General features: G+C 53.8%; 1 protein-coding gene and 1 long non-coding RNA gene across 2 annotated transcripts in view; one reads left to right on the forward strand and one right to left on the reverse strand.

The window, feature by feature from the left end:
• Nucleotides 1-2,267: 2,267 nt before the first annotated feature.
• On the reverse strand, nucleotides 2,268-3,548 carry LOC119623054 (double homeobox protein 4C-like). The gene has a single exon (XM_073013989.1). It carries the CDS (start codon nucleotides 3,546-3,548, stop codon nucleotides 2,268-2,270), a length of 1,281 nt encoding a protein of 426 aa, XP_072870090.1.
• A 6,715-nt stretch (nucleotides 3,549-10,263) lies between these two features.
• The window catches only part of LOC140711039 (uncharacterized), a 70,956-nt gene continuing 63,634 nt past the window's right edge, over nucleotides 10,264-17,585 (forward strand). Inside the window, exon 1 of the long non-coding RNA XR_012092187.1 lies at nucleotides 10,264-10,603. This is a non-coding gene — a long non-coding RNA (uncharacterized lncRNA). The remainder of the gene's footprint in view (nucleotides 10,604-17,585) is intronic.

Here is a 17,585-nt window from a genome sequence, read left to right on the forward strand (position 1 = left end):
CCGGAATGCCGATGGCCCGGGCCAGCTCTTCCCGGGTGGCGATGCCCGGGTACGGGTTCCGCTCGAAGCAGGCTCGCAGGGCCTCCCTCTGGCTCGGGGTCCAAACGAGTCTCCTTCGCCGTCCTCGTCCTCGGGCCTCCGCCGGGAGGGCGCCGTCGCCAGGTGTCGGGAGAGCCATCGCGGGGAGACCCGGCCGGAATTCCGCCGACAGACACGGGCAGAGAGAGGCCGGCGGGCTCCCGTGCCCCTCAGTCGGCCTGTGCAGGGCGAGCAGGTCCAGCCAGGAGGCCGGCCCAGCCGGCCAGCGGCCCTTATAAAGGCCCACAGGCTCCACCCCTTCAGGAATGCCTGAGGAGCCCAGCGCCTGCCCGCCCTCGGAAGCCGGGACCCACAGGGCCCAGGTCACTGTGGCCTGGGTGTGGGTGGGGCCGGAGAAGCCCGGGAAGTGGGGAGTGGGGTGGGGAGAGGGGGGAGGGGGCCGGGGGCGGGGAGCGGGCTTCGGGGGCTGGCTCTCTGGGCCTCTCCAGGGTTTCTGCGGGCACTGGAAGCCGCTCTCGGGGCTCCAAGGGTGTTTTCAGCAGGCAGAAGCCAGCCCGGAAGGGTGGAGTGGAGTATGGAACTGGACCCCCCCGTGAGAGTCTTGAGGTTTCCGGGCCCTCTCTCCGCGAAGGAGGCCGAGCCCGTGGTTGTCGCCGTTGCCATCATAGGCTCACACACGCAGGTGTGTAGGTCGCGTTCACTTCCGCGCGGAAGGGCCGAGCGAAAGCCCGGAGAAAGACTGCATCCCCGGCGTCACGGCCTGACGGTGGAGGCCTGCATCATGCAACGTAGGGGGAGTCTCCACTGTGGCCCGCTCCGGAGACAGGCGAGTGGAGCGAAGACACGGTGCTGGCGCTCCACGCCTCCCTGGAAGGTTGCGGGTCTCCGCAGAGCTCGGGAATCAAACCGTCAACACGGTCAGGCTTCCGGGGGCTTCAGAGACGTGAGCAACCGGCCCCCTGGCAGACGGCAAAGCAAAGCAACGTGGAATCCCGATTCGTGCCTCAGTCGTCCTGAGTGTGACTCCTGTGCGAACGGGGCTGCCCGCCTCGCGCTCCATTGCAGGGCTCAGCCTGGGGATGGGAGGTCTGTAAAGCATGCGGGTGAAAACCGGACGGCCACCCGAGCCTGGGTCTTTTGCCTCTGCGGACATGGCCCGTTCCTCGGGGAATGAGTGCCCCGCCGGCCGACGCGGCGGCCTTGGGCCCAGCCCTCTGCCCGCGCTGGGCGCTCGCCTGCTTCCCGGCGCGGGGGGGCGTGGGGGAGGGGTGGTCCTGTTGCTGCTGGAGGCCGGAGACCGCTTTTCCTCCCTGCCGGAGTCCCTCTGACCCTTGCTCCCTCCCGCCCCCCCCGTCCCTCCGTCGCTCCGTCTTCCCCTCCGTTCCCCACTCCCTCCCTCTCTCCGTCCCTCCGTCCCTCCCTCCCTCCCTCCCTCCCTTCCAACGTCCGTCCTCCGCACATCCCCCGAGGTCTGGCTCTCATCTCTCCATGTCTGCCTGCCTTCCCCCCGCCTGGAGCGGTCAGCATCCCGGGTTCGTGTGGGATCTGGGGTGTGCATGTAGCCGCCAGGTGCTCCATGGTGACAGCGGGGAGGCTGAAGGGGCACGGGTGGGCGAGTGACGGTGGAGCGGAGGCACAGAGGAGGTGAGCCGCCGGAGGGAGAGCAGGCCCGGACGCTGCCCGGGCCGGGTGTTTCGGGTCATGGAGGTCTCCAGCCAGCCGCCCAGTGCAGAACAGGGTGGTGGTGCTGGCGGTCGTGGTGGGGGTGGGGGTGGGGGTGGTGTGTTTGGGTGTGTGGGTGTGTGGTTGTGTGGGTGTGTCGGGGGGTGTGTGGGGGTGTGCGTGTGCGCGCGCGGGTGCGCGCGCGCTGTGCTGGAGAGTGGGGTGGGGGATCAAGCGGGGTCGGGTGGTGGAAAAGCATGAGAGCTCTGCAGGGGCCGCTCCCAGAGCCTAGGCCGCTGCCCGCACACCCGCGCATGCGCAGTAGACCGTCCCCCTCCTGGAACCTGGGCCGGCTCTGGAGTCCCCGGGATGCTCAGCTCTCCTCGGTGTGGAGTCTCTGGCCGCCGCCGCCGCCGCCGCCGCCGCCGCGCCGCGCCCAGACCCGGAAGGCAGGAATGCCAGGCTGGTCAGCCCGGAGGGAAAACAGGCCTCTCCACACCGAGCCCGGTGCCCACCGCCAAAGGGAGGCCACCGCCCCGCCCCCGATCCCGTCCCAACCCCGGGTCCTAAAGCTCCTCCAGCAGAGCCCGGTATTCCTCCTCGCTGAGGAGTAGCGGTTCCAGCAAAGCGGGCTCTCCCACGTCCTGCAGCTCCGTCGGGGCCCCCGTTTCTAGCAAAGGTTGCGCCTGCTGCAGAAACTCGGGGGTCTCCAGGAGCTCAGCCAGCAGGCTGGAGGGGAGTGCAGACCAGCGCCCAGGCTCCTGGAGCGGCGGGGAGGGCGCCCGGATGGCTTGCATCTGCTCCCGCCCCGCGGAGGCCTCCTCCGGGGGCGCGGGACCCGGAGGCGGAGCTGCCCCGACTTGGGGCTCCCACGCCGCCCCGGCGACCTGGGGCCACTGGCCCCAGCCCCACCACGGACTCCCCTGGGACGTGGGCGGTGCGACCACACCCTGGCCCTGCGGCTCAGCTCCGGCGGGCCCAGGCTGTCCCACCGAGCAAGGGCCCGGCAGGCTGTGGTGCTGCGGGTCCTCCTCCCCCCGCCATTGGCTCGGGCTCGGAGGCCACCCCCGGGGAGTCTGAGGGTGGGAGAGCGCCCCTTCCGGAGTCGCCAGGGCAGCGTAGGAAAATTCCCAATCCCCGCCTGCCGGGGCTGGATGGGGGACCCCTGCTGCCTGCGCGGCCTGGCTGGGCTGCAGCGGGGAGACGGCCCCTGCTCCCTGGCTCACGAAAGCCCCCGGTGGGAGCGTCCAGGGCGCGCAGGGCACGTGGGACGCGGGAAGCCCCGTCCCCCACGCCCCGGGGTGGGCGAAGGCCACCGGCGAGGGAGCGGGGGGACCCCCGCCGGGGGCCGCGTCGCACAGGCCGCCTGCGTGCGCCGCTGCCCCGGCACCCTGGCCTGGGTGCCTGGCCCTCCGGTTCTGAAACCAAATCTGAATCCGGGACTCCGGGAGGCCCGTCTCTCTGGCCAGCTCTTCCCGGGTGGCGATGCCCGGAAAGCGATCCTGCTGGAAGGCTCGCAGGAGCAGGGCGGTCTGGGACCGGGTGACGGCGGTCCGCTTTCGCCTGCCTTCCTGCGGGCCACGTTTCCCCGGCCAGGGCCGAGATTCCCGCCGGTGCTGCCTCAGCTGGCGTGATCTCTCGTTCTGAAACCAAATCTGGAGCCTGGGCTCCGGAATGCCGATGGCCCGGGCCAGCTCTTCCCGGGTGGCGATGCCCGGGTACGGGTTCCGCTCGAAGCAGGCTCGCAGGGCCTCCCTCTGGCTCGGGGTCCAAACGAGTCTCCTTCGCCGTCCTCGTCCTCGGGCCTCCGCCGGGAGGGCGCCGTCGCCAGGTGTCGGGAGAGCCATCGCGGGGAGACCCGGCCGGAATTCCGCCGACAGACACGGGCAGAGAGAGGCCGGCGGGCTCCCGTGCCCCTCAGTCGGCCTGTGCAGGGCGAGCAGGTCCAGCCAGGAGGCCGGCCCAGCCGGCCAGCGGCCCTTATAAAGGCCCACAGGCTCCACCCCTTCAGGAATGCCTGAGGAGCCCAGCGCCTGCCCGCCCTCGGAAGCCGGGACCCACAGGGCCCAGGTCACTGTGGCCTGGGTGTGGGTGGGGCCGGAGAAGCCCGGGAAGTGGGGAGTGGGGTGGGGAGAGGGGGGAGGGGGCCGGGGGCGGGGAGCGGGCTTCGGGGGCTGGCTCTCTGGGCCTCTCCAGGGTTTCTGCGGGCACTGGAAGCCGCTCTCGGGGCTCCAAGGGCGTTTTCAGCAGGCAGAAGCCAGCCCGGAAGGGTGGAGTGGAGTATGGAACTGGACCCCCCCGTGAGAGTCTTGAGGTTTCCGGGCCCTCTCTCCGCGAAGGAGGCCGAGCCCGTGGTTGTCGCCGTTGCCATCATAGGCTCACACACGCAGGTGTGTAGGTCGCGTTCACTTCCGCGCGGAAGGGCCGAGCGAAAGCCCGGAGAAAGACTGCATCCCCGGCGTCACGGCCTGACGGTGGAGGCCTGCATCATGCAACGTAGGGGGAGTCTCCACTGTGGCCCGCTCCGGAGACAGGCGAGTGGAGCGAAGACACGGTGCTGGCGCTCCACGCCTCCCTGGAAGGTTCCGTGTCTCAGCAGAGCTCCGGAATCAAACCGCCACACCCACGTGGCCCTGCCTGCCCTGTTAACGAATGCCTACAGCTAGTCCTGAAAGCCCTCTTCTGAGCACCTGGCCTGTTGATGGTGTACACGGGAGACAAATGAGCTCCCTTTGCCCCACCCTGAGCAGAGACTGGGCAGGAGGTGGCAGCACTGTCCCCCATGGTGCATCGTTGGTGCATGGAGGAAAGTGTGTTCACCCTTAAAACACAGCCCATCCTCTCAAAGGCAGGGTGAGAACCACATTTACATCTGGAATCTTAAAATAGGGCCCATCTCTCTGAGAGAAGAATGGATGAGTGTGTGTACTTCCTTTTTTTTTTTTTTGTTTGAGACAGTTTCCCTCTGTCACCCACGCTGGAGTGTGGTGGTACAATCTCAGCTCACTGCAAGCTCTGCCTCCCAGGTTCATGCCATTCTCCAGCCTCAGCCTCCCGAGTAGCTGGGACTACAGGCACCTGCCACCACGCCTGGCTAATTGTATTTTTAGTAGAGACGGGGTTTCACCGTGTTAGCCAGGATGGTCTCGGTTTCCTGACCTCGTGATCTGCCCACCTCGGCCTCCCAAAGTGCTGGGATTATAGGTGTGAGCCACCGCACCGGGCCATATGTGTGTACCCCTTTACCAGTCTTGCCCGACCTTTGCATTTAAAAATTATTGAAAAACTAAGGATGTAACTGACAAGAACTTTATAGGTTTCTCCAAGTAAAAATTTGGAAAAGTTAAGCGAACCCATAATGTGTTTTATTTCTATGAGTCCCACACTTGGATTTTTAAATGTGGGCAAAACATCTGTATGTTCTTCAGCCTGATTTCCATGGAATCGTGAATGAAACGTGCTGAAGTTGCCGTGCGGATTTTGTTATGTGGCGGTGACATGTGGGGGCTGGTCATTAAACAACTGGAGTGATCCCTGTCCTTTCTGTGCTCCTGTTGGACACTAGGCACGTGCTTGGGTGTTTTCTGTGTGTGTGGACAAGATGAGGACAGAATTTCCAGATTCACACGGTGGTATCTTCTCCCTTTTCTGTTAAAACATGTCTTCTGCTGCTTCTACATAGACAAAATGTTTCTTTCTCTTGCCTGTCTACATAAACGCTGTTTAACAAAAACTGTATTGTAGACATGTGAAGCTGAATTCCGCATGATAAAGCAGATAGAGATGACTGAGTATACCGTTTTGTGGAAGGAAGGTTTAAAATGATTTTTAGCTTTTTCCCTGAAACAGGGAATAATTTTAATTTTTTCCCTGAGATAGGAAGTAATGAAATGGGAAAATAATTAAATTTTCCCATTTAATTGTTAGATTATATTTAACTATTAGATTATTCATATATTGCAAGGGAAAAAGGAACTCAAACACCCCATGTACCCAAATGAAAATTTAAAGGGTATGGGTGAATTCATTTGAACTCCTTTAATTTGTTTTTGTTTGTTTGTTTTTGACAGTCTCACTCTGTTTCTCAGGTTGGGTGCAGTAGTACAATGACTGCTCACTGCACCCTCAACCTTCTAGGTTCAAGTGATTCTCCTGCCTCAGCCTCCCAAACTGCTGGGATTTACAGGCGTTAACCACCACACACAGATTATCACCTCTTGGAGACTAGCTTTGAGTTTGGGCATTCACTGAACCATATTTTGGTTAATTCTCAAAGTTTGTCACTATCTTTAATTTGCTAAAAATCTACATGTATTGTGAAATGCATTACATTTCCTTAGCATTCACGGATTCCCTGTTAGTGGGGCAGAGACGCAGAAGGGCAGAAGGTGTTCGGACATCATCAGGGTTGCAGTTGAGTGCTTGCCCCGAACACACTGGGGCTCTGGGCTCTGTGGCCTTACGGGGGTCCTCTGTCCACTGAGGGGCCGGATTACCCGGAAGGTCCCTCCAGCCTCTGCCATTTTGCCCTTTTCAGGTTAACATCTCATCGTTGTCCTGGACGGCACTGCCATTCATTCACTGACCCACGAGTGAACAGCTGGTCAGTGGCCAGTGCTGCTTCCTTCAGCTGGGAGGTGGTGATGTGGTAACACTTCCTTGGAACTTGGTTCTTGGTGTGTATTAAGGGTTCAGTTGTATGTTTCTTTTTAATCTGCACCTCTGAATTGGTCTTTTGATTGCAAAGAGATTGCTTACTGGATTTGTTTCTAACTATTTCGTGGATAACAGGAGAACCTTGTTTATCTGCGTGTTCATTTAATGTGTTTTTGCCAGGCATTTAAATGGCTGTGTTAGCCCTTAGCCCACTTTCTGTGTGTGGTGGAGTCATTGAAATCATTTATGTGAAGTCTCTCTTCTATTAAGGCCAGAGGACGTGGGGTGGTGTCTCCCTAAACTAGGGGGAAATGACTTGTTCTGCCCTCCTCCCTGGGAACGCTGGTGTTTCCAGGTCTCTGAACTTGGCTCCCACACTGGGAGAGTGGCTGTGGCTTCTGGAGCCCGTTTTGTGTGGGACTGACTCCTTCACTTGCTTTATTCCCCATGGTCTTTGCTGCTTTATGATGCAGGGATGAGGAAGTTGGGCCCGGGGGCCTTGTCTGTGCCTGAAGGGCCCGATGCAGAAACACCTCGTGGGAAGGATGTTCCTTGAGGGCAACTTTTGGAGTCTTTTCCTACTTTTAACTGTGAAGTAGCTATTCACATGGTTCTATTCTGCTAGTGTGTTTCAAAATAATTGGTGTAGAGTTACGAAGATGTCCAAAACACCCATGATCCACTCCGGGCCAGTGCCAGACATTGAGCTCAGATGAATTCAGACCACATTCAGATGCCAAAGATTCTTGCTTGGTTATTCTCAAACTTATGAGAATCTAAAACGCGAGCCACGGTATGGATTTTCTCTTGAGCCCCCATGACTTTGCCTTGTATTTTGGGCATGAATGACTTCATCAAGGGGAGAGAATTTGAGGAAGGAGCCTCTGAGGCTAGGAGGGGGTGGGAAGGGGTGGTGGGAAGAGGAGGGAAAAGGAGCTGTAGAGGGAAGAGCCAGGCTGGGGCTGCGGCATCTCCTCATGTTGCTCCCTCATCCCTGGCGCGAGGCCCCAGGGACTGACTGATTTTCCCACAGGAAACATGTTTGATTACGTGTCTGTTTTGTGGGCTGGCCATTTGGATTGAGGGAATGTCTGTGTTGTGATTCCTTATTCATTCGAAGGTTGAAAAGGTTTGTGCTCAATACACGGGTCTCTTGGTGCGATGAGAAATGTGATCACAGCCGCCTTCAGGGTGGGGAGAGCCCTTGAGGCCCTCAGTGGTGGCCGGTGTCAGCCTTCGTTTCCCTGGGTGAGCTGCCCTCAGGGTGGGAAAGGAGGTCCTCGGTGGTGGCCGCTGTTGGCCTTCGCCTCCGTGGGTGAGTATTGCTCCATCCCCGGCTCTCCGACTCCTTTCCTGGCATCTTCATTGTTGGAATAGCAAGGGAAGGACTCGGGGCACCCAGGGACCTCAGGGGGTGTAAGCTGTGTCCTCACGTGGCCCCAGTTGTGGCCAGTGATGTTATTCTCCTTAACCTCAGGCTTATTTTGTATGAAAACACAAAGGGACAGAAGTAGTTCAAGGGCCTCTAAAGACTTATGTAATTGTTAATAGGCCTACTTTTATGCTTTCTTATGTATTAAGAGCAAATCATGAAACAAACTCATTTCTGTTTGAGGAAATCTTGACGATTCTCATTTTTGTGGCAAGCAACATTGATTCTTTGCTTAGTGAGTGTTAGTGCCCTCCTGCCCAGTGCTGCTCCCTGGCGTGTCCTCGCACACAACTCTGTCCATTGGTCTCCATTCACCTTTCCGCCTAGAATTGTAGGAGGGGCGCTAGGATCTTAGGGCTAGAAAGAAACTCTGAAGACCACTTTTAGGGGCGGCTTCTGGTCAGGGCTCTCCAGGGAGACAGCCAGCCGGGTGTGCCTGTGTCTCCAGCGGGAGGGCTGTTGCAGGGGCTACAGAGTCCAAGAAGCCCCAGGACCCACAGCCTGCAAGCTAGAATCCTGGGAGGGTGTGGCTTGAAGACTTGAGAAGCGGAGGGTGCAGATCCCACCCGGGTCTGAGGAGCTGAGACCCAGGAGCACGGGCTGCAGAAGACAAATGTCACTGGCCCATCAGCCAGAAAGGTGGAGTGAACCCAGTTTTCCCCGCCTTGCTGTTTTACTCGGGCCCTGGGTGGATGAGGTGGTGTTCCCCACACTGGCCAGGATGGGTCTCCAACTCAGTCCAGAGGCAAACATGCATCTCACAGAAATAATGCAGAACCAGCCATCTGGGCACCCTGGGCACGCTCAGGTTGATGCACAAAACCAACGCCACGCGTGGCCCTGATGTCTGCTTGTTCGCATCACTCCACGCACATTGCTCGGTCATCGCCTCGGTGAGTTTGTAAGCTCGTTGTGTGGTTCTGGGGCTCTTTGTCCCGGTGGTGGTGGTGGTGGTGATGACAGGCTCCCCACTACCCCAGCTCAGGTATGGAAGGTGATGGCATCAACGGCTCCTTGTTTCTCAGACACTTGAGCGGGTGCTCTGTGCAGCCATTTCCACCTGCAGCAGCATCTGTTCCCTATGCCGATTCCATTCGGAGTGTGCGCCTCCCTTCTGTTGAGGGTGCAGCCTTCTTTCAGAGAAGAACTCTGTCCTGTTCGCCTATATCTCCTGTGGTGTATCTCATGGTTGAATAAGTAGCTATAGTAAACCTCGGTGGCTGAATGATAGGTTCTTTAGAAGGAAAACTTTATAATTTTTTTTTCTTTTTGTGATGGAGTTTCACACTCAATGCCCAGGCTGAAGTGCAATGACATGATCTTGGCTGATTGCAAACTCTCCCTCCCGGGTTGAAGTGATTCTCCTCCCTCAGCCTCCCAAGTAACTGGGGCTATAGGCGTCTGCCACCATGCCTGGCTAATTTTCGTATTTTTGTTAGAGACGGGGTTTCACCATGTTGGCCAGGCTGGTCTTAAACTCTCGACCTCAGGTGATGCACCCACCTCGGCCACCCAAAGTGCTGGGATTACGGCCATGAGCCACCACACCCAAGAACTTACTATCATTTTTTTTTTAAATCATAATGGGCTTGTTAAATGCTTACGATAATGTTTATTTTTAAAAATATTATCTGTGACCTTTCAGCTTTTCATAGCACTTCTCGTGTGAATATTTAAAAAAGGCCCTTTACTCGTGGAGGAGAAGCAGTTATCCCTTTCAGCAGAGGGAGATGGAGGAACACGCCCTGGTGGGTCTGAGCACAGGTAGTCACCCCAGCCTTGGTGCTTGCTTAGGTCTGTTCTCCGTTCACCGTAGCACATCCACTCTCATTGTCAGCTTAAAAATAAGCTTTTTCCTCTTTCTAATCAGAACAGTTAGTTTGTTAACCATCACGTTAAGGTATCGAGAATGATGGCTTTCAGGCCTCAGATATGACACAAGTAATAAATGCAGCTGACCCTGAACAACATGGGTTTTGAGCTTCGAAGGATCACTTATGTTAATTATTTTCCAACCAACCCTTACTGAAAAAACCTGGCTTTGTGAAAGGCTGACGTTTCCTACATGCGGTTTCATAGGGTGGCCGCCGAGTCCTGTGGATACGTAGATTTGGGTAAACTCGGGGGGTGTTCTGGAATCCATGTCCCTGTGTATACAGAGGGACAACTGCAGCTTTTTAAAAGTTTGTGTCCTGCCTTGTCCTAAAAAGGCTCCAAGGTGGATGCAAAATTATTTCATCCTGTTGGTTTTCTTGGTGGGATACTGATGCTTATTCTTCAGTGTCTAAAATCCTGAGTGAACAGAGTTAGTGCTTCAGGAACAAAGCCAGTCTGGAAACACATATTGAGATATCCACATTTTCTTCATGGTTTCACAAAAGGCCATGATCATATTTTATTCGGTTGAACTGTAGGACACTGCCAGTATTTGCTGTTTTTGGCCTAAAAATGGCAAGTTTGTATGATATTAAAAACCAAGGCTTCCTGGATGGGGAAAATAGGAATCGGTGAGAACCTGAAGTTGTCTGTCATGGCCTCTGAGTCACAGGTAAATAAACCTGTGTGAGGGGAAGTTGGCTGTACAGCATTTTCCTTCTGTTTTGAGACTGTCAGAAAAAGGAAAGTTCCATTGCGTTGGGTCCCTTTTCCTCACCTTTGCTGCAGAGGGGACTTGCCATTATTCCTCTTGTTTCCAGTGCTCAGGAGGTTGATGCCACATAGAAGACCTGCAGGTCGATGGATGTGAAACAGGCAACGGACACGCTGTGCACCTTGGGATGCATCTGAGAAGTACGTGCTTGCAGCAGGTCTGAGGTGAGGGCGTGTTCCATCTCCTCTCCCTTCTCTGGCTTTGCAGGCCTTTGAAGTTCGTCCTGGAAAGTGAAATTAGTTAATGCTGATTAGCTCCAGGTCAAAGCCGGGGGGCTGAAGAGACCCGCCTTTCACTCGGGGTGTGAAGCATTGGGCCCCCCATTAGGAGGCAGCAGGGACTCGAGAAAGCCGCACATGCCCTCCAGTTCCCTTATGTTGAAATTTTTTGTACTCGGCCATGCCAAGTCATTTGGGAGGTAAATGGGGGTTTCACATGGGGGTGTGCAGTATTCTTAGGTGTCAGGTGCGAGAGTTGAATTTGTAGAAGCTGTGCAGATAGGAAAGGGCCTCAGGGAGTGCTGTTTACACGGAGCCAATTTAACGCGAGATCTGTGCTCTGCCTGGGACCGTGTCTGACCGGTGTCTCCCAGTCTGCAACAGGACGTTGACGTGACTCGGCGCCATCGTCCCACTCTGTGTAGACGTCTGAGGATCTGTGCGTGGCTGCTCTGTGAGAATGAGTTGTGATAATGAACTGAGAAACAGTGAACAAACCCTGAATTGGTTAGCACTGGTTCCACGGCCACTTCTGCCGTGGTTGGGGTCATTCATAATAAAGTGTGCTGGACTCCTATGCAGAGCTCTGAATTTCAGAGGCCCTTTAACTCGGCAGCTAACCAGTCGCTTCCTTCAGAAGACATTTGAGTCCCCTTTACCTACCAGGGTGACCCTGGGAGTTTGAAGATGAGTGAGACAAGCCCTCCGTGTCGTGGATTTTACTGTCCAGAGGGGAGACAGATGTGTTTGGTGAAGGGGGCCCTATCAGAGGTCAGCGCACGTCAGTTTCATTTCTTCAGCACTTGTTGTGTTCAGGTGGTGCCCCGGGCCACGTACAGAGCATGTGGGGATACTGCCCATGGCATCCCAGGCACAGCTAGCATCTGCACCATCTTCATACTTGGCTTGAGTTTTGGGGAAGTACCAAGGATGGCTTCTGCCTTTGCTGGAGAGAGTTGGAAGTCAGGGCAGCCCTCCACAAGGAGATGATCGCCAGCTGATTCCTCAAGAAAGAGAGGTGGTCCCTACATGGGCAGAGCAGGGCAGCATGCACAGACCAGGGTGTGGGGTCTGAGGCATGTGCATCTGAGTGGGGTCTGCTGGGAGACAGCAGGGGTGAGGTGTGAAGGCAGTTGGAATTGACAGGATAAATTATCACTAAGGCGATGGTGGGAAAACATAAAATTGGGACTCTCTGGGGTAAACGTGGACTTAGGGTGACCCTGGGCGTGGGTATTTTCAGGCTCTGAAGGCAAAGATTTAGGAAATTGGGGCAGAGCTGAGCCCCAGATGAGGATGAAGACCACCATTGGGATGTTGAATGAGACAGGGGTGGAAACCCAGTGAATGTTGTGGGATCAGTCCAGGAGGAAGGCAGCAGAGGAGACCGGTGTCCTCAAAGGCCCCGTGGGGCCTGCCTCTCAAAGTGCTGGGATTACAGGCATGAGCCACTGCTCCCTGCCAATACTTTTAAAATTTCTAAGCTACTCTCTCTCATACCCACTCCCGTATTTTTTTTTTTTTTTAAGACTAGGTTTATGGCTATATTTTTTCCAAGGGAACCAAACAGTTACCTGTTTGAAGTACAAATAACACCGTGTTTAAAAACCGAAAATGCCAATTTGCATAGAAGTTTCCAAATACCCAGTTGGTTTGAGCCTTGCATTGCAGTGTCACTACCTGCTCTTAAATTTCTACACGATGTATAGATAGCGAGGCAGGGATGGCTCGTACATCTTCAGGTTTCGATTCTACTAACTTGGGCTATATTTTCATTTATTTTGGCACATCTGTGGGTGTGACAAGGCCAGGGTATTTATTTTGAAGCTTGTCCAATAACATTTGGGAAGATTTTCACATTTTTAGAATTTTCATAGTAATAGTTATAATTTACAAAGAATTTAAAATTGTGTAGTCATTATTTTGCTTTTTTCTAGATATGCCCTGAAACAGGGTTGCTAACTATCATTCTACATCACAGGATTCAGAACAAGACCATTTTGTAGCAGACGCCTGTAATCGAGGAATTCCGCCTAGTCAGTTGACTTTAAACTTGTTTAAAAGGTTTTCTTTATCCTAGTTGGTACCTGTGGCTATAGTTTGTTTTCACTGCTGAGGAATATTCCATGATGGAAACTGTAATTCATCTGTTTTTCATATCGGTGGACATTTGGATTATTTTGGGAGGGTGTGTATGTCTATTCAGCCTTCGTTTTTTCAGGATTTTTTGTAGAAGATAACGTAACAGTGTAACATCCTCTGCTACGGAGCCAACACGAACCCTGATTACAGCCACACAGACTCACACACAGACTCTCAGGCCTTGTTACCAACGCACAGAACCACTTTCCTAAGTTGAAGCACAGTAGCAGAACCTGAAGCCATGTGAACGGGTCCTCTGATCTTACACTTGGAATTCACTTTTTATTACTATGTCTGCTAATTAGGAAGCATATCAATTGTACAGAAATCTGAGAATATAAAATTATATGTTTATGACAGAAAAAAAACTTATTTAATACCCCAGAACACATGGCTATGTTTTTCTCTCACGGCCCACCACTGTTTTCTTTGCTTGAAATGGGAAATGACACTTGAAGGCGGTTTTCTAGCCACTGTTAGCCTGGCATAGTTCTTCAGAGACAGAGGATGTAAAGCACATGGAGAATTTCTGTTTGTGGAATGTGATTTCCCGGTCACCTCATTCAGGCTGCCGCGGCTTTCCCGTCTGGCTGCCTGCATCATGGGACGTCTGAGGAGGTCCCTGTTTCATCCTCTGAAATTTGGAAAAGGAAGGAGAGGAGGGCGTACAGGGTGTGGTGCATTTGTGTTGGTCCTTCGAGGTTTTATTTGGAGTCTCGGCTGCCTTGTTGGTTCCTGCCTTTATGTCCCTAGCTCGTGGCTTTGTCCTTGTGTCTAACTCACAGGCAGACAGATGGAAAGGGAAGTTGTATTCAGCCAACAGCTAGATGTTATTCTCAAGGCTCAAATCGACTAGGTATTTGGAGACTTCTGTGCAAATGGGCATTTTTGGTTTTTAAACACGGTGTTTTATTTGTACTTCAAATGGGTAACTGATTCTCTTGGAAAAAATATAGCCATATAGCTGGTTCTTTAAAAAAAAAAAAATGGGAGTGGGTGTGAGAGAGTGGCTTAGAAATTACACCAGTTATGGTTGGGCGTGGTGGCTTACGCCTGCAATTCCAGCACTGTGAGAGGAGGAGGCAGGTGGATCCCCTGAGGTTAGGAGTTCCAGACCAGCCTGGCCAACATGATGAAACCCCGTCTGTACTGAAAATATGAAAATTAGCCTGGCATGGTGACAGGTACCTGTAATCCCAGCTACTTGGGAGGCTGAGGCAGGAGAATCACTTGTACCCGGGAGGCAGAGGATGCAGTGAGCCGAGATCGCGTCACTGCACTCCACCCTGGGCGACAGAGCAGAAACTCCATCTCAAAATAGAAAAAAAAAAAAAAAAAAAAAAAAAAAAAAAAACCCGGTATGGAAACCTGATTGCGTCATCTGTGATGGAGATGGCAGATTATTTCATTTTTAGTGACAGGATGAATTGGATATGTTTGCAGTATTGATCTTGACAAGGGAAATGGTGAGAACCAAATGTGCCTCCCAGCTTGGGCCTCGCAGTTGGCAGAAGACCCTGGCGGGCAACAGACTGGAGACTTGGAGACTGAGGGGAGAATTCTCACGCCTTGTCACTGGTGCAGTGTGTGCTACTGGACTCCTGCTGGAGGGAGCAGCCCCTTTGCCTTGCAGGCTTTGGTGCTGTGGAGATCTTGGGACGTGCCCCTCCTGGAACACCTGTGGGTGTGGCGAGGAGTGCCAGGGCTGAGGCACAGGTGTTGAGCCCGGAACGTGGGACGGGAGAGGCTGCACACGCTGGCAGGCGTCTGCTGCAGCAGCCGGGGGTTTCCGCAAGGGGGCGGGGCGTTGGTTTTCCTCCTTGAATTTGGGTGGGGTGTTCTGGGGTGCTGTGTCTGCACTTGTGTTGCTCTGAGGTCAAGTTGTGGCCCCGAGTCCCTGTCCCTCTGCCAAAGTGAGGGTTTGCCCATTTTCAGGTCAGGTTTCCCTTGGGTCCGGGCCTCTAGGAGTGGGGGGCATTCCAAGGGGACGTGAGCATGGTGGACACGCATGGGCCTCTTCCTCTTCCCCCAGCTCCTGGGCTGTGTGTGAAGAGCTGCCCAGCGGAATCACCCTCCTGCCTGGTGTTTCATTCACCAGAAATCGTTCTCACTGTGGACTCTTGAGTCAAATGTAATCCAGGAATGAAACGTGCTGTTGCTGGTTGCCACACACAGCATCAGGAGCTTAGTTGGGAATTATATGATCTTACCCCACACCTTAAAAGTAAAGACTATAGTCGTCAGGCCTGTGAGCCCAAGCCAAGCCATCGCATCCCCTGTGACTTGCACGTATGTACACCCAGATGGCCTGAGGTAACTGAAGAATCACAGAAGTGCAAAACTGAACTCACACAAACGTGGGGCCTGGTGACCCCAATCCTGGGTATTTACCCTAGAGAAACAGAAGCTGATGTTTAAGAAAAACTGTGCCCAGATGTTAATAGCGCTGTCTATAGTTGCCCAAAACAGGTTACAATGTGCCACAGCCATACGTGGAATAATAAACACCCAGCAGCCCCGAGGCCTGGCTGTTGATCACAGGACACCCTGGGTGCACCTCCAAGCACGATGCCTAGGAAATCATGATTTTGCGAGTGTTTTGCCACAACACTCGCAAAAGACAGACCCGGAGGATGGGAGAACATGGAGACGGTGGTTGCTGGGAATGGGAGGGTATGCTTATGAGGCCCCGTGAGTGGGTTTGGGGCTGCTGGACTGTTCTGTTTGTGTGATGATGATTATGGGAATATTTGTGCCGAAATTCACAGAACTGAACACTGTCCGCTCTACAGCAATTTTTAAAAAGCAGTAATATGCTCATTTTCGGTACTGTTTTTAATGGAAGATGGAGTTTGCAGATGATTCATTAGGGCAAGCCTGTCTCAGGAGTTGGTAGACGATTCGTTAGGGGCCTGTCTCAGGGCCCTTGGGTTGGGTTGGGTTGAGTTGGGTTGGGTTGGGTTGAGTTTTGTGGGGTTGGAAAAGCATTTCCTATTGTGGGCAGTAGCATGGGGCATGAAAAGGATATCACCAAGGAAACATGTAGAATCCTTTGAAGAAACATGTGTATTTCTAACTTCCTATAAGATAGAATTGGAATTTATAATGGTTTTGTTTTCTAGAGTCTTGGTAGAATAGGGAAGACAGTGTAATAAAAGCTAATTTTGAAATGAAGTATTAGAAAGATTTTTAACAACAATAGCTCTAGGAAGTCAGCCTGGAAATGTTTTTAAAGATGTTCAGTAGCAATAGCTCTAGGAAGAGTCACCCTAGAGTTACTTCTTGAGCATTGGTTTCCTGGCTGTATCTTCTGACTTTCATTTTTAAGTTTTGCTGTGAGTTGGGGATGTGTGAGAATAGCCATCCCCAGGTGTTGGGTAGGAGTGGCCCTGCAGGGGGGTGCATGTGCCCCGAGGCCTGAGGCACTGTTTCAACCTAGCTTGAAACATGGGGACTCTTGTCAGTGGCTGGAGTAAGAGTACCAGCCTGGTAGGCTGGGGAAGCCCCGGGGTGGTCTGGGCACTGTCCTCCATGCCTGCCGGACGGCAGCTGGAGGAGCTCGAAGGCTGCCTGCCTCGTGGTTGTCAGTGCAACAGCCCCTCCTGGTCCTGGAGCAAAGTTTAGGTCTATGAGTCTCTGCGCAGGGACTTGCCTCCTGGGATCTCTGCCACTGTCCTGAGGGCCCTGATGCCACTTTCCCGGTGGGACCCAAGTCTCAGGCACCTGCGACCCCAGATTCTGTTGCTTTCTCTGCCGTCTCATTCCAGCACGAGTGCTCACCTCACTCAATGCAGAGCCTCAGGTTCCTTCAAGATCCCCAGAGATGGAATCTCCCAATTTAACAAGATAGTTGGTGACAAGATTTGAGCGACACTGATTTAACTCAGCTTCCAGAGTTTAAGTTCTCAAGACACAGTCCTGCTCCTTCCCGGGCCTCATCCTGTGTGGCTGGTATGGATGCGGGGTTTCCGGAGGGTGGGGCTGAGGCAGGTCAGCAGCAGGGGGATGGCTCATTATTGATCGCTCAATGCCTTGAGGATAACTAGGATTAATGACCTTTATACGGTTGTAGGTTTGGGGTATATATATGTATATATATTTTTAAATGAATTGGATTTCACGTGGGGCAACCTACAGCAGTGTGGCCTCACCAGGTGCTCAGCAAGCCACCTGCTGACACTGTTACTGTGTATGTTCCCGTCATCCCGCGAGGTGGACACGGTTATTACCACATTTTTCTGACATGAAACTTGGAGAGGAGAGGGTTTAGGAAACTCCTGAAGCCACACTGTCAGCAGGACCCAGGTGGTCTGGCCTTAGACCCTGCACTGTTTGCCCCTCACCACGCTGTCAGCAGACCGGGTGGTCTGGCCTTAGAACTCACGCTGGTCGCCCCTCCCTGCCACGTTGTGGGTTTTTCCTGCTTCTGGGCAGCATTTGATAGCTTGTGAAACAAGACCAAGACTTACTATGAGTGGATATGCCATTATCTGAGATCCAGAACGTTTCTTGGACCTGGCGTTGCCGATGTCACGTAAGGGAAGGTAAAAACATTTTCATTGTGGTCACTGGGGCTCCTGAAATGGTATTTTTCCCAGTGAAAGTTTACTCCTAAAAATCTTTTAACTCAATACTATGTGAACAGGAAGAAATGTGTTGGGCTCTAGTTAAATGTCTCAGAGCCACAGAAGTAAATAAGGGCACCTTCTGAGCACGGCCTCCCGGAGGAGGCCAAGGACGTTTGCCTGGAGGGTTTGCCATGAAGCAGGACTTGGGCAGGGCTGGT

Source organism: Chlorocebus sabaeus, unplaced genomic scaffold, assembly GCF_047675955.1.
Source record: "Chlorocebus sabaeus isolate Y175 unplaced genomic scaffold, mChlSab1.0.hap1 unalloc_scaffold_135, whole genome shotgun sequence".
In the NCBI taxonomy this organism is placed as follows: Eukaryota; Metazoa; Chordata; class Mammalia; order Primates; family Cercopithecidae; genus Chlorocebus; species Chlorocebus sabaeus.

Bases quoted from the DNA above. Each gene is read 5' to 3' on its own strand.
- LOC119623054 (XM_073013989.1), bottom strand. From the start codon at position 3,548: ATGGCTCTCCCGACACCTGGCGACGGCGCCCTCCCGGCGGAGGCCCGA.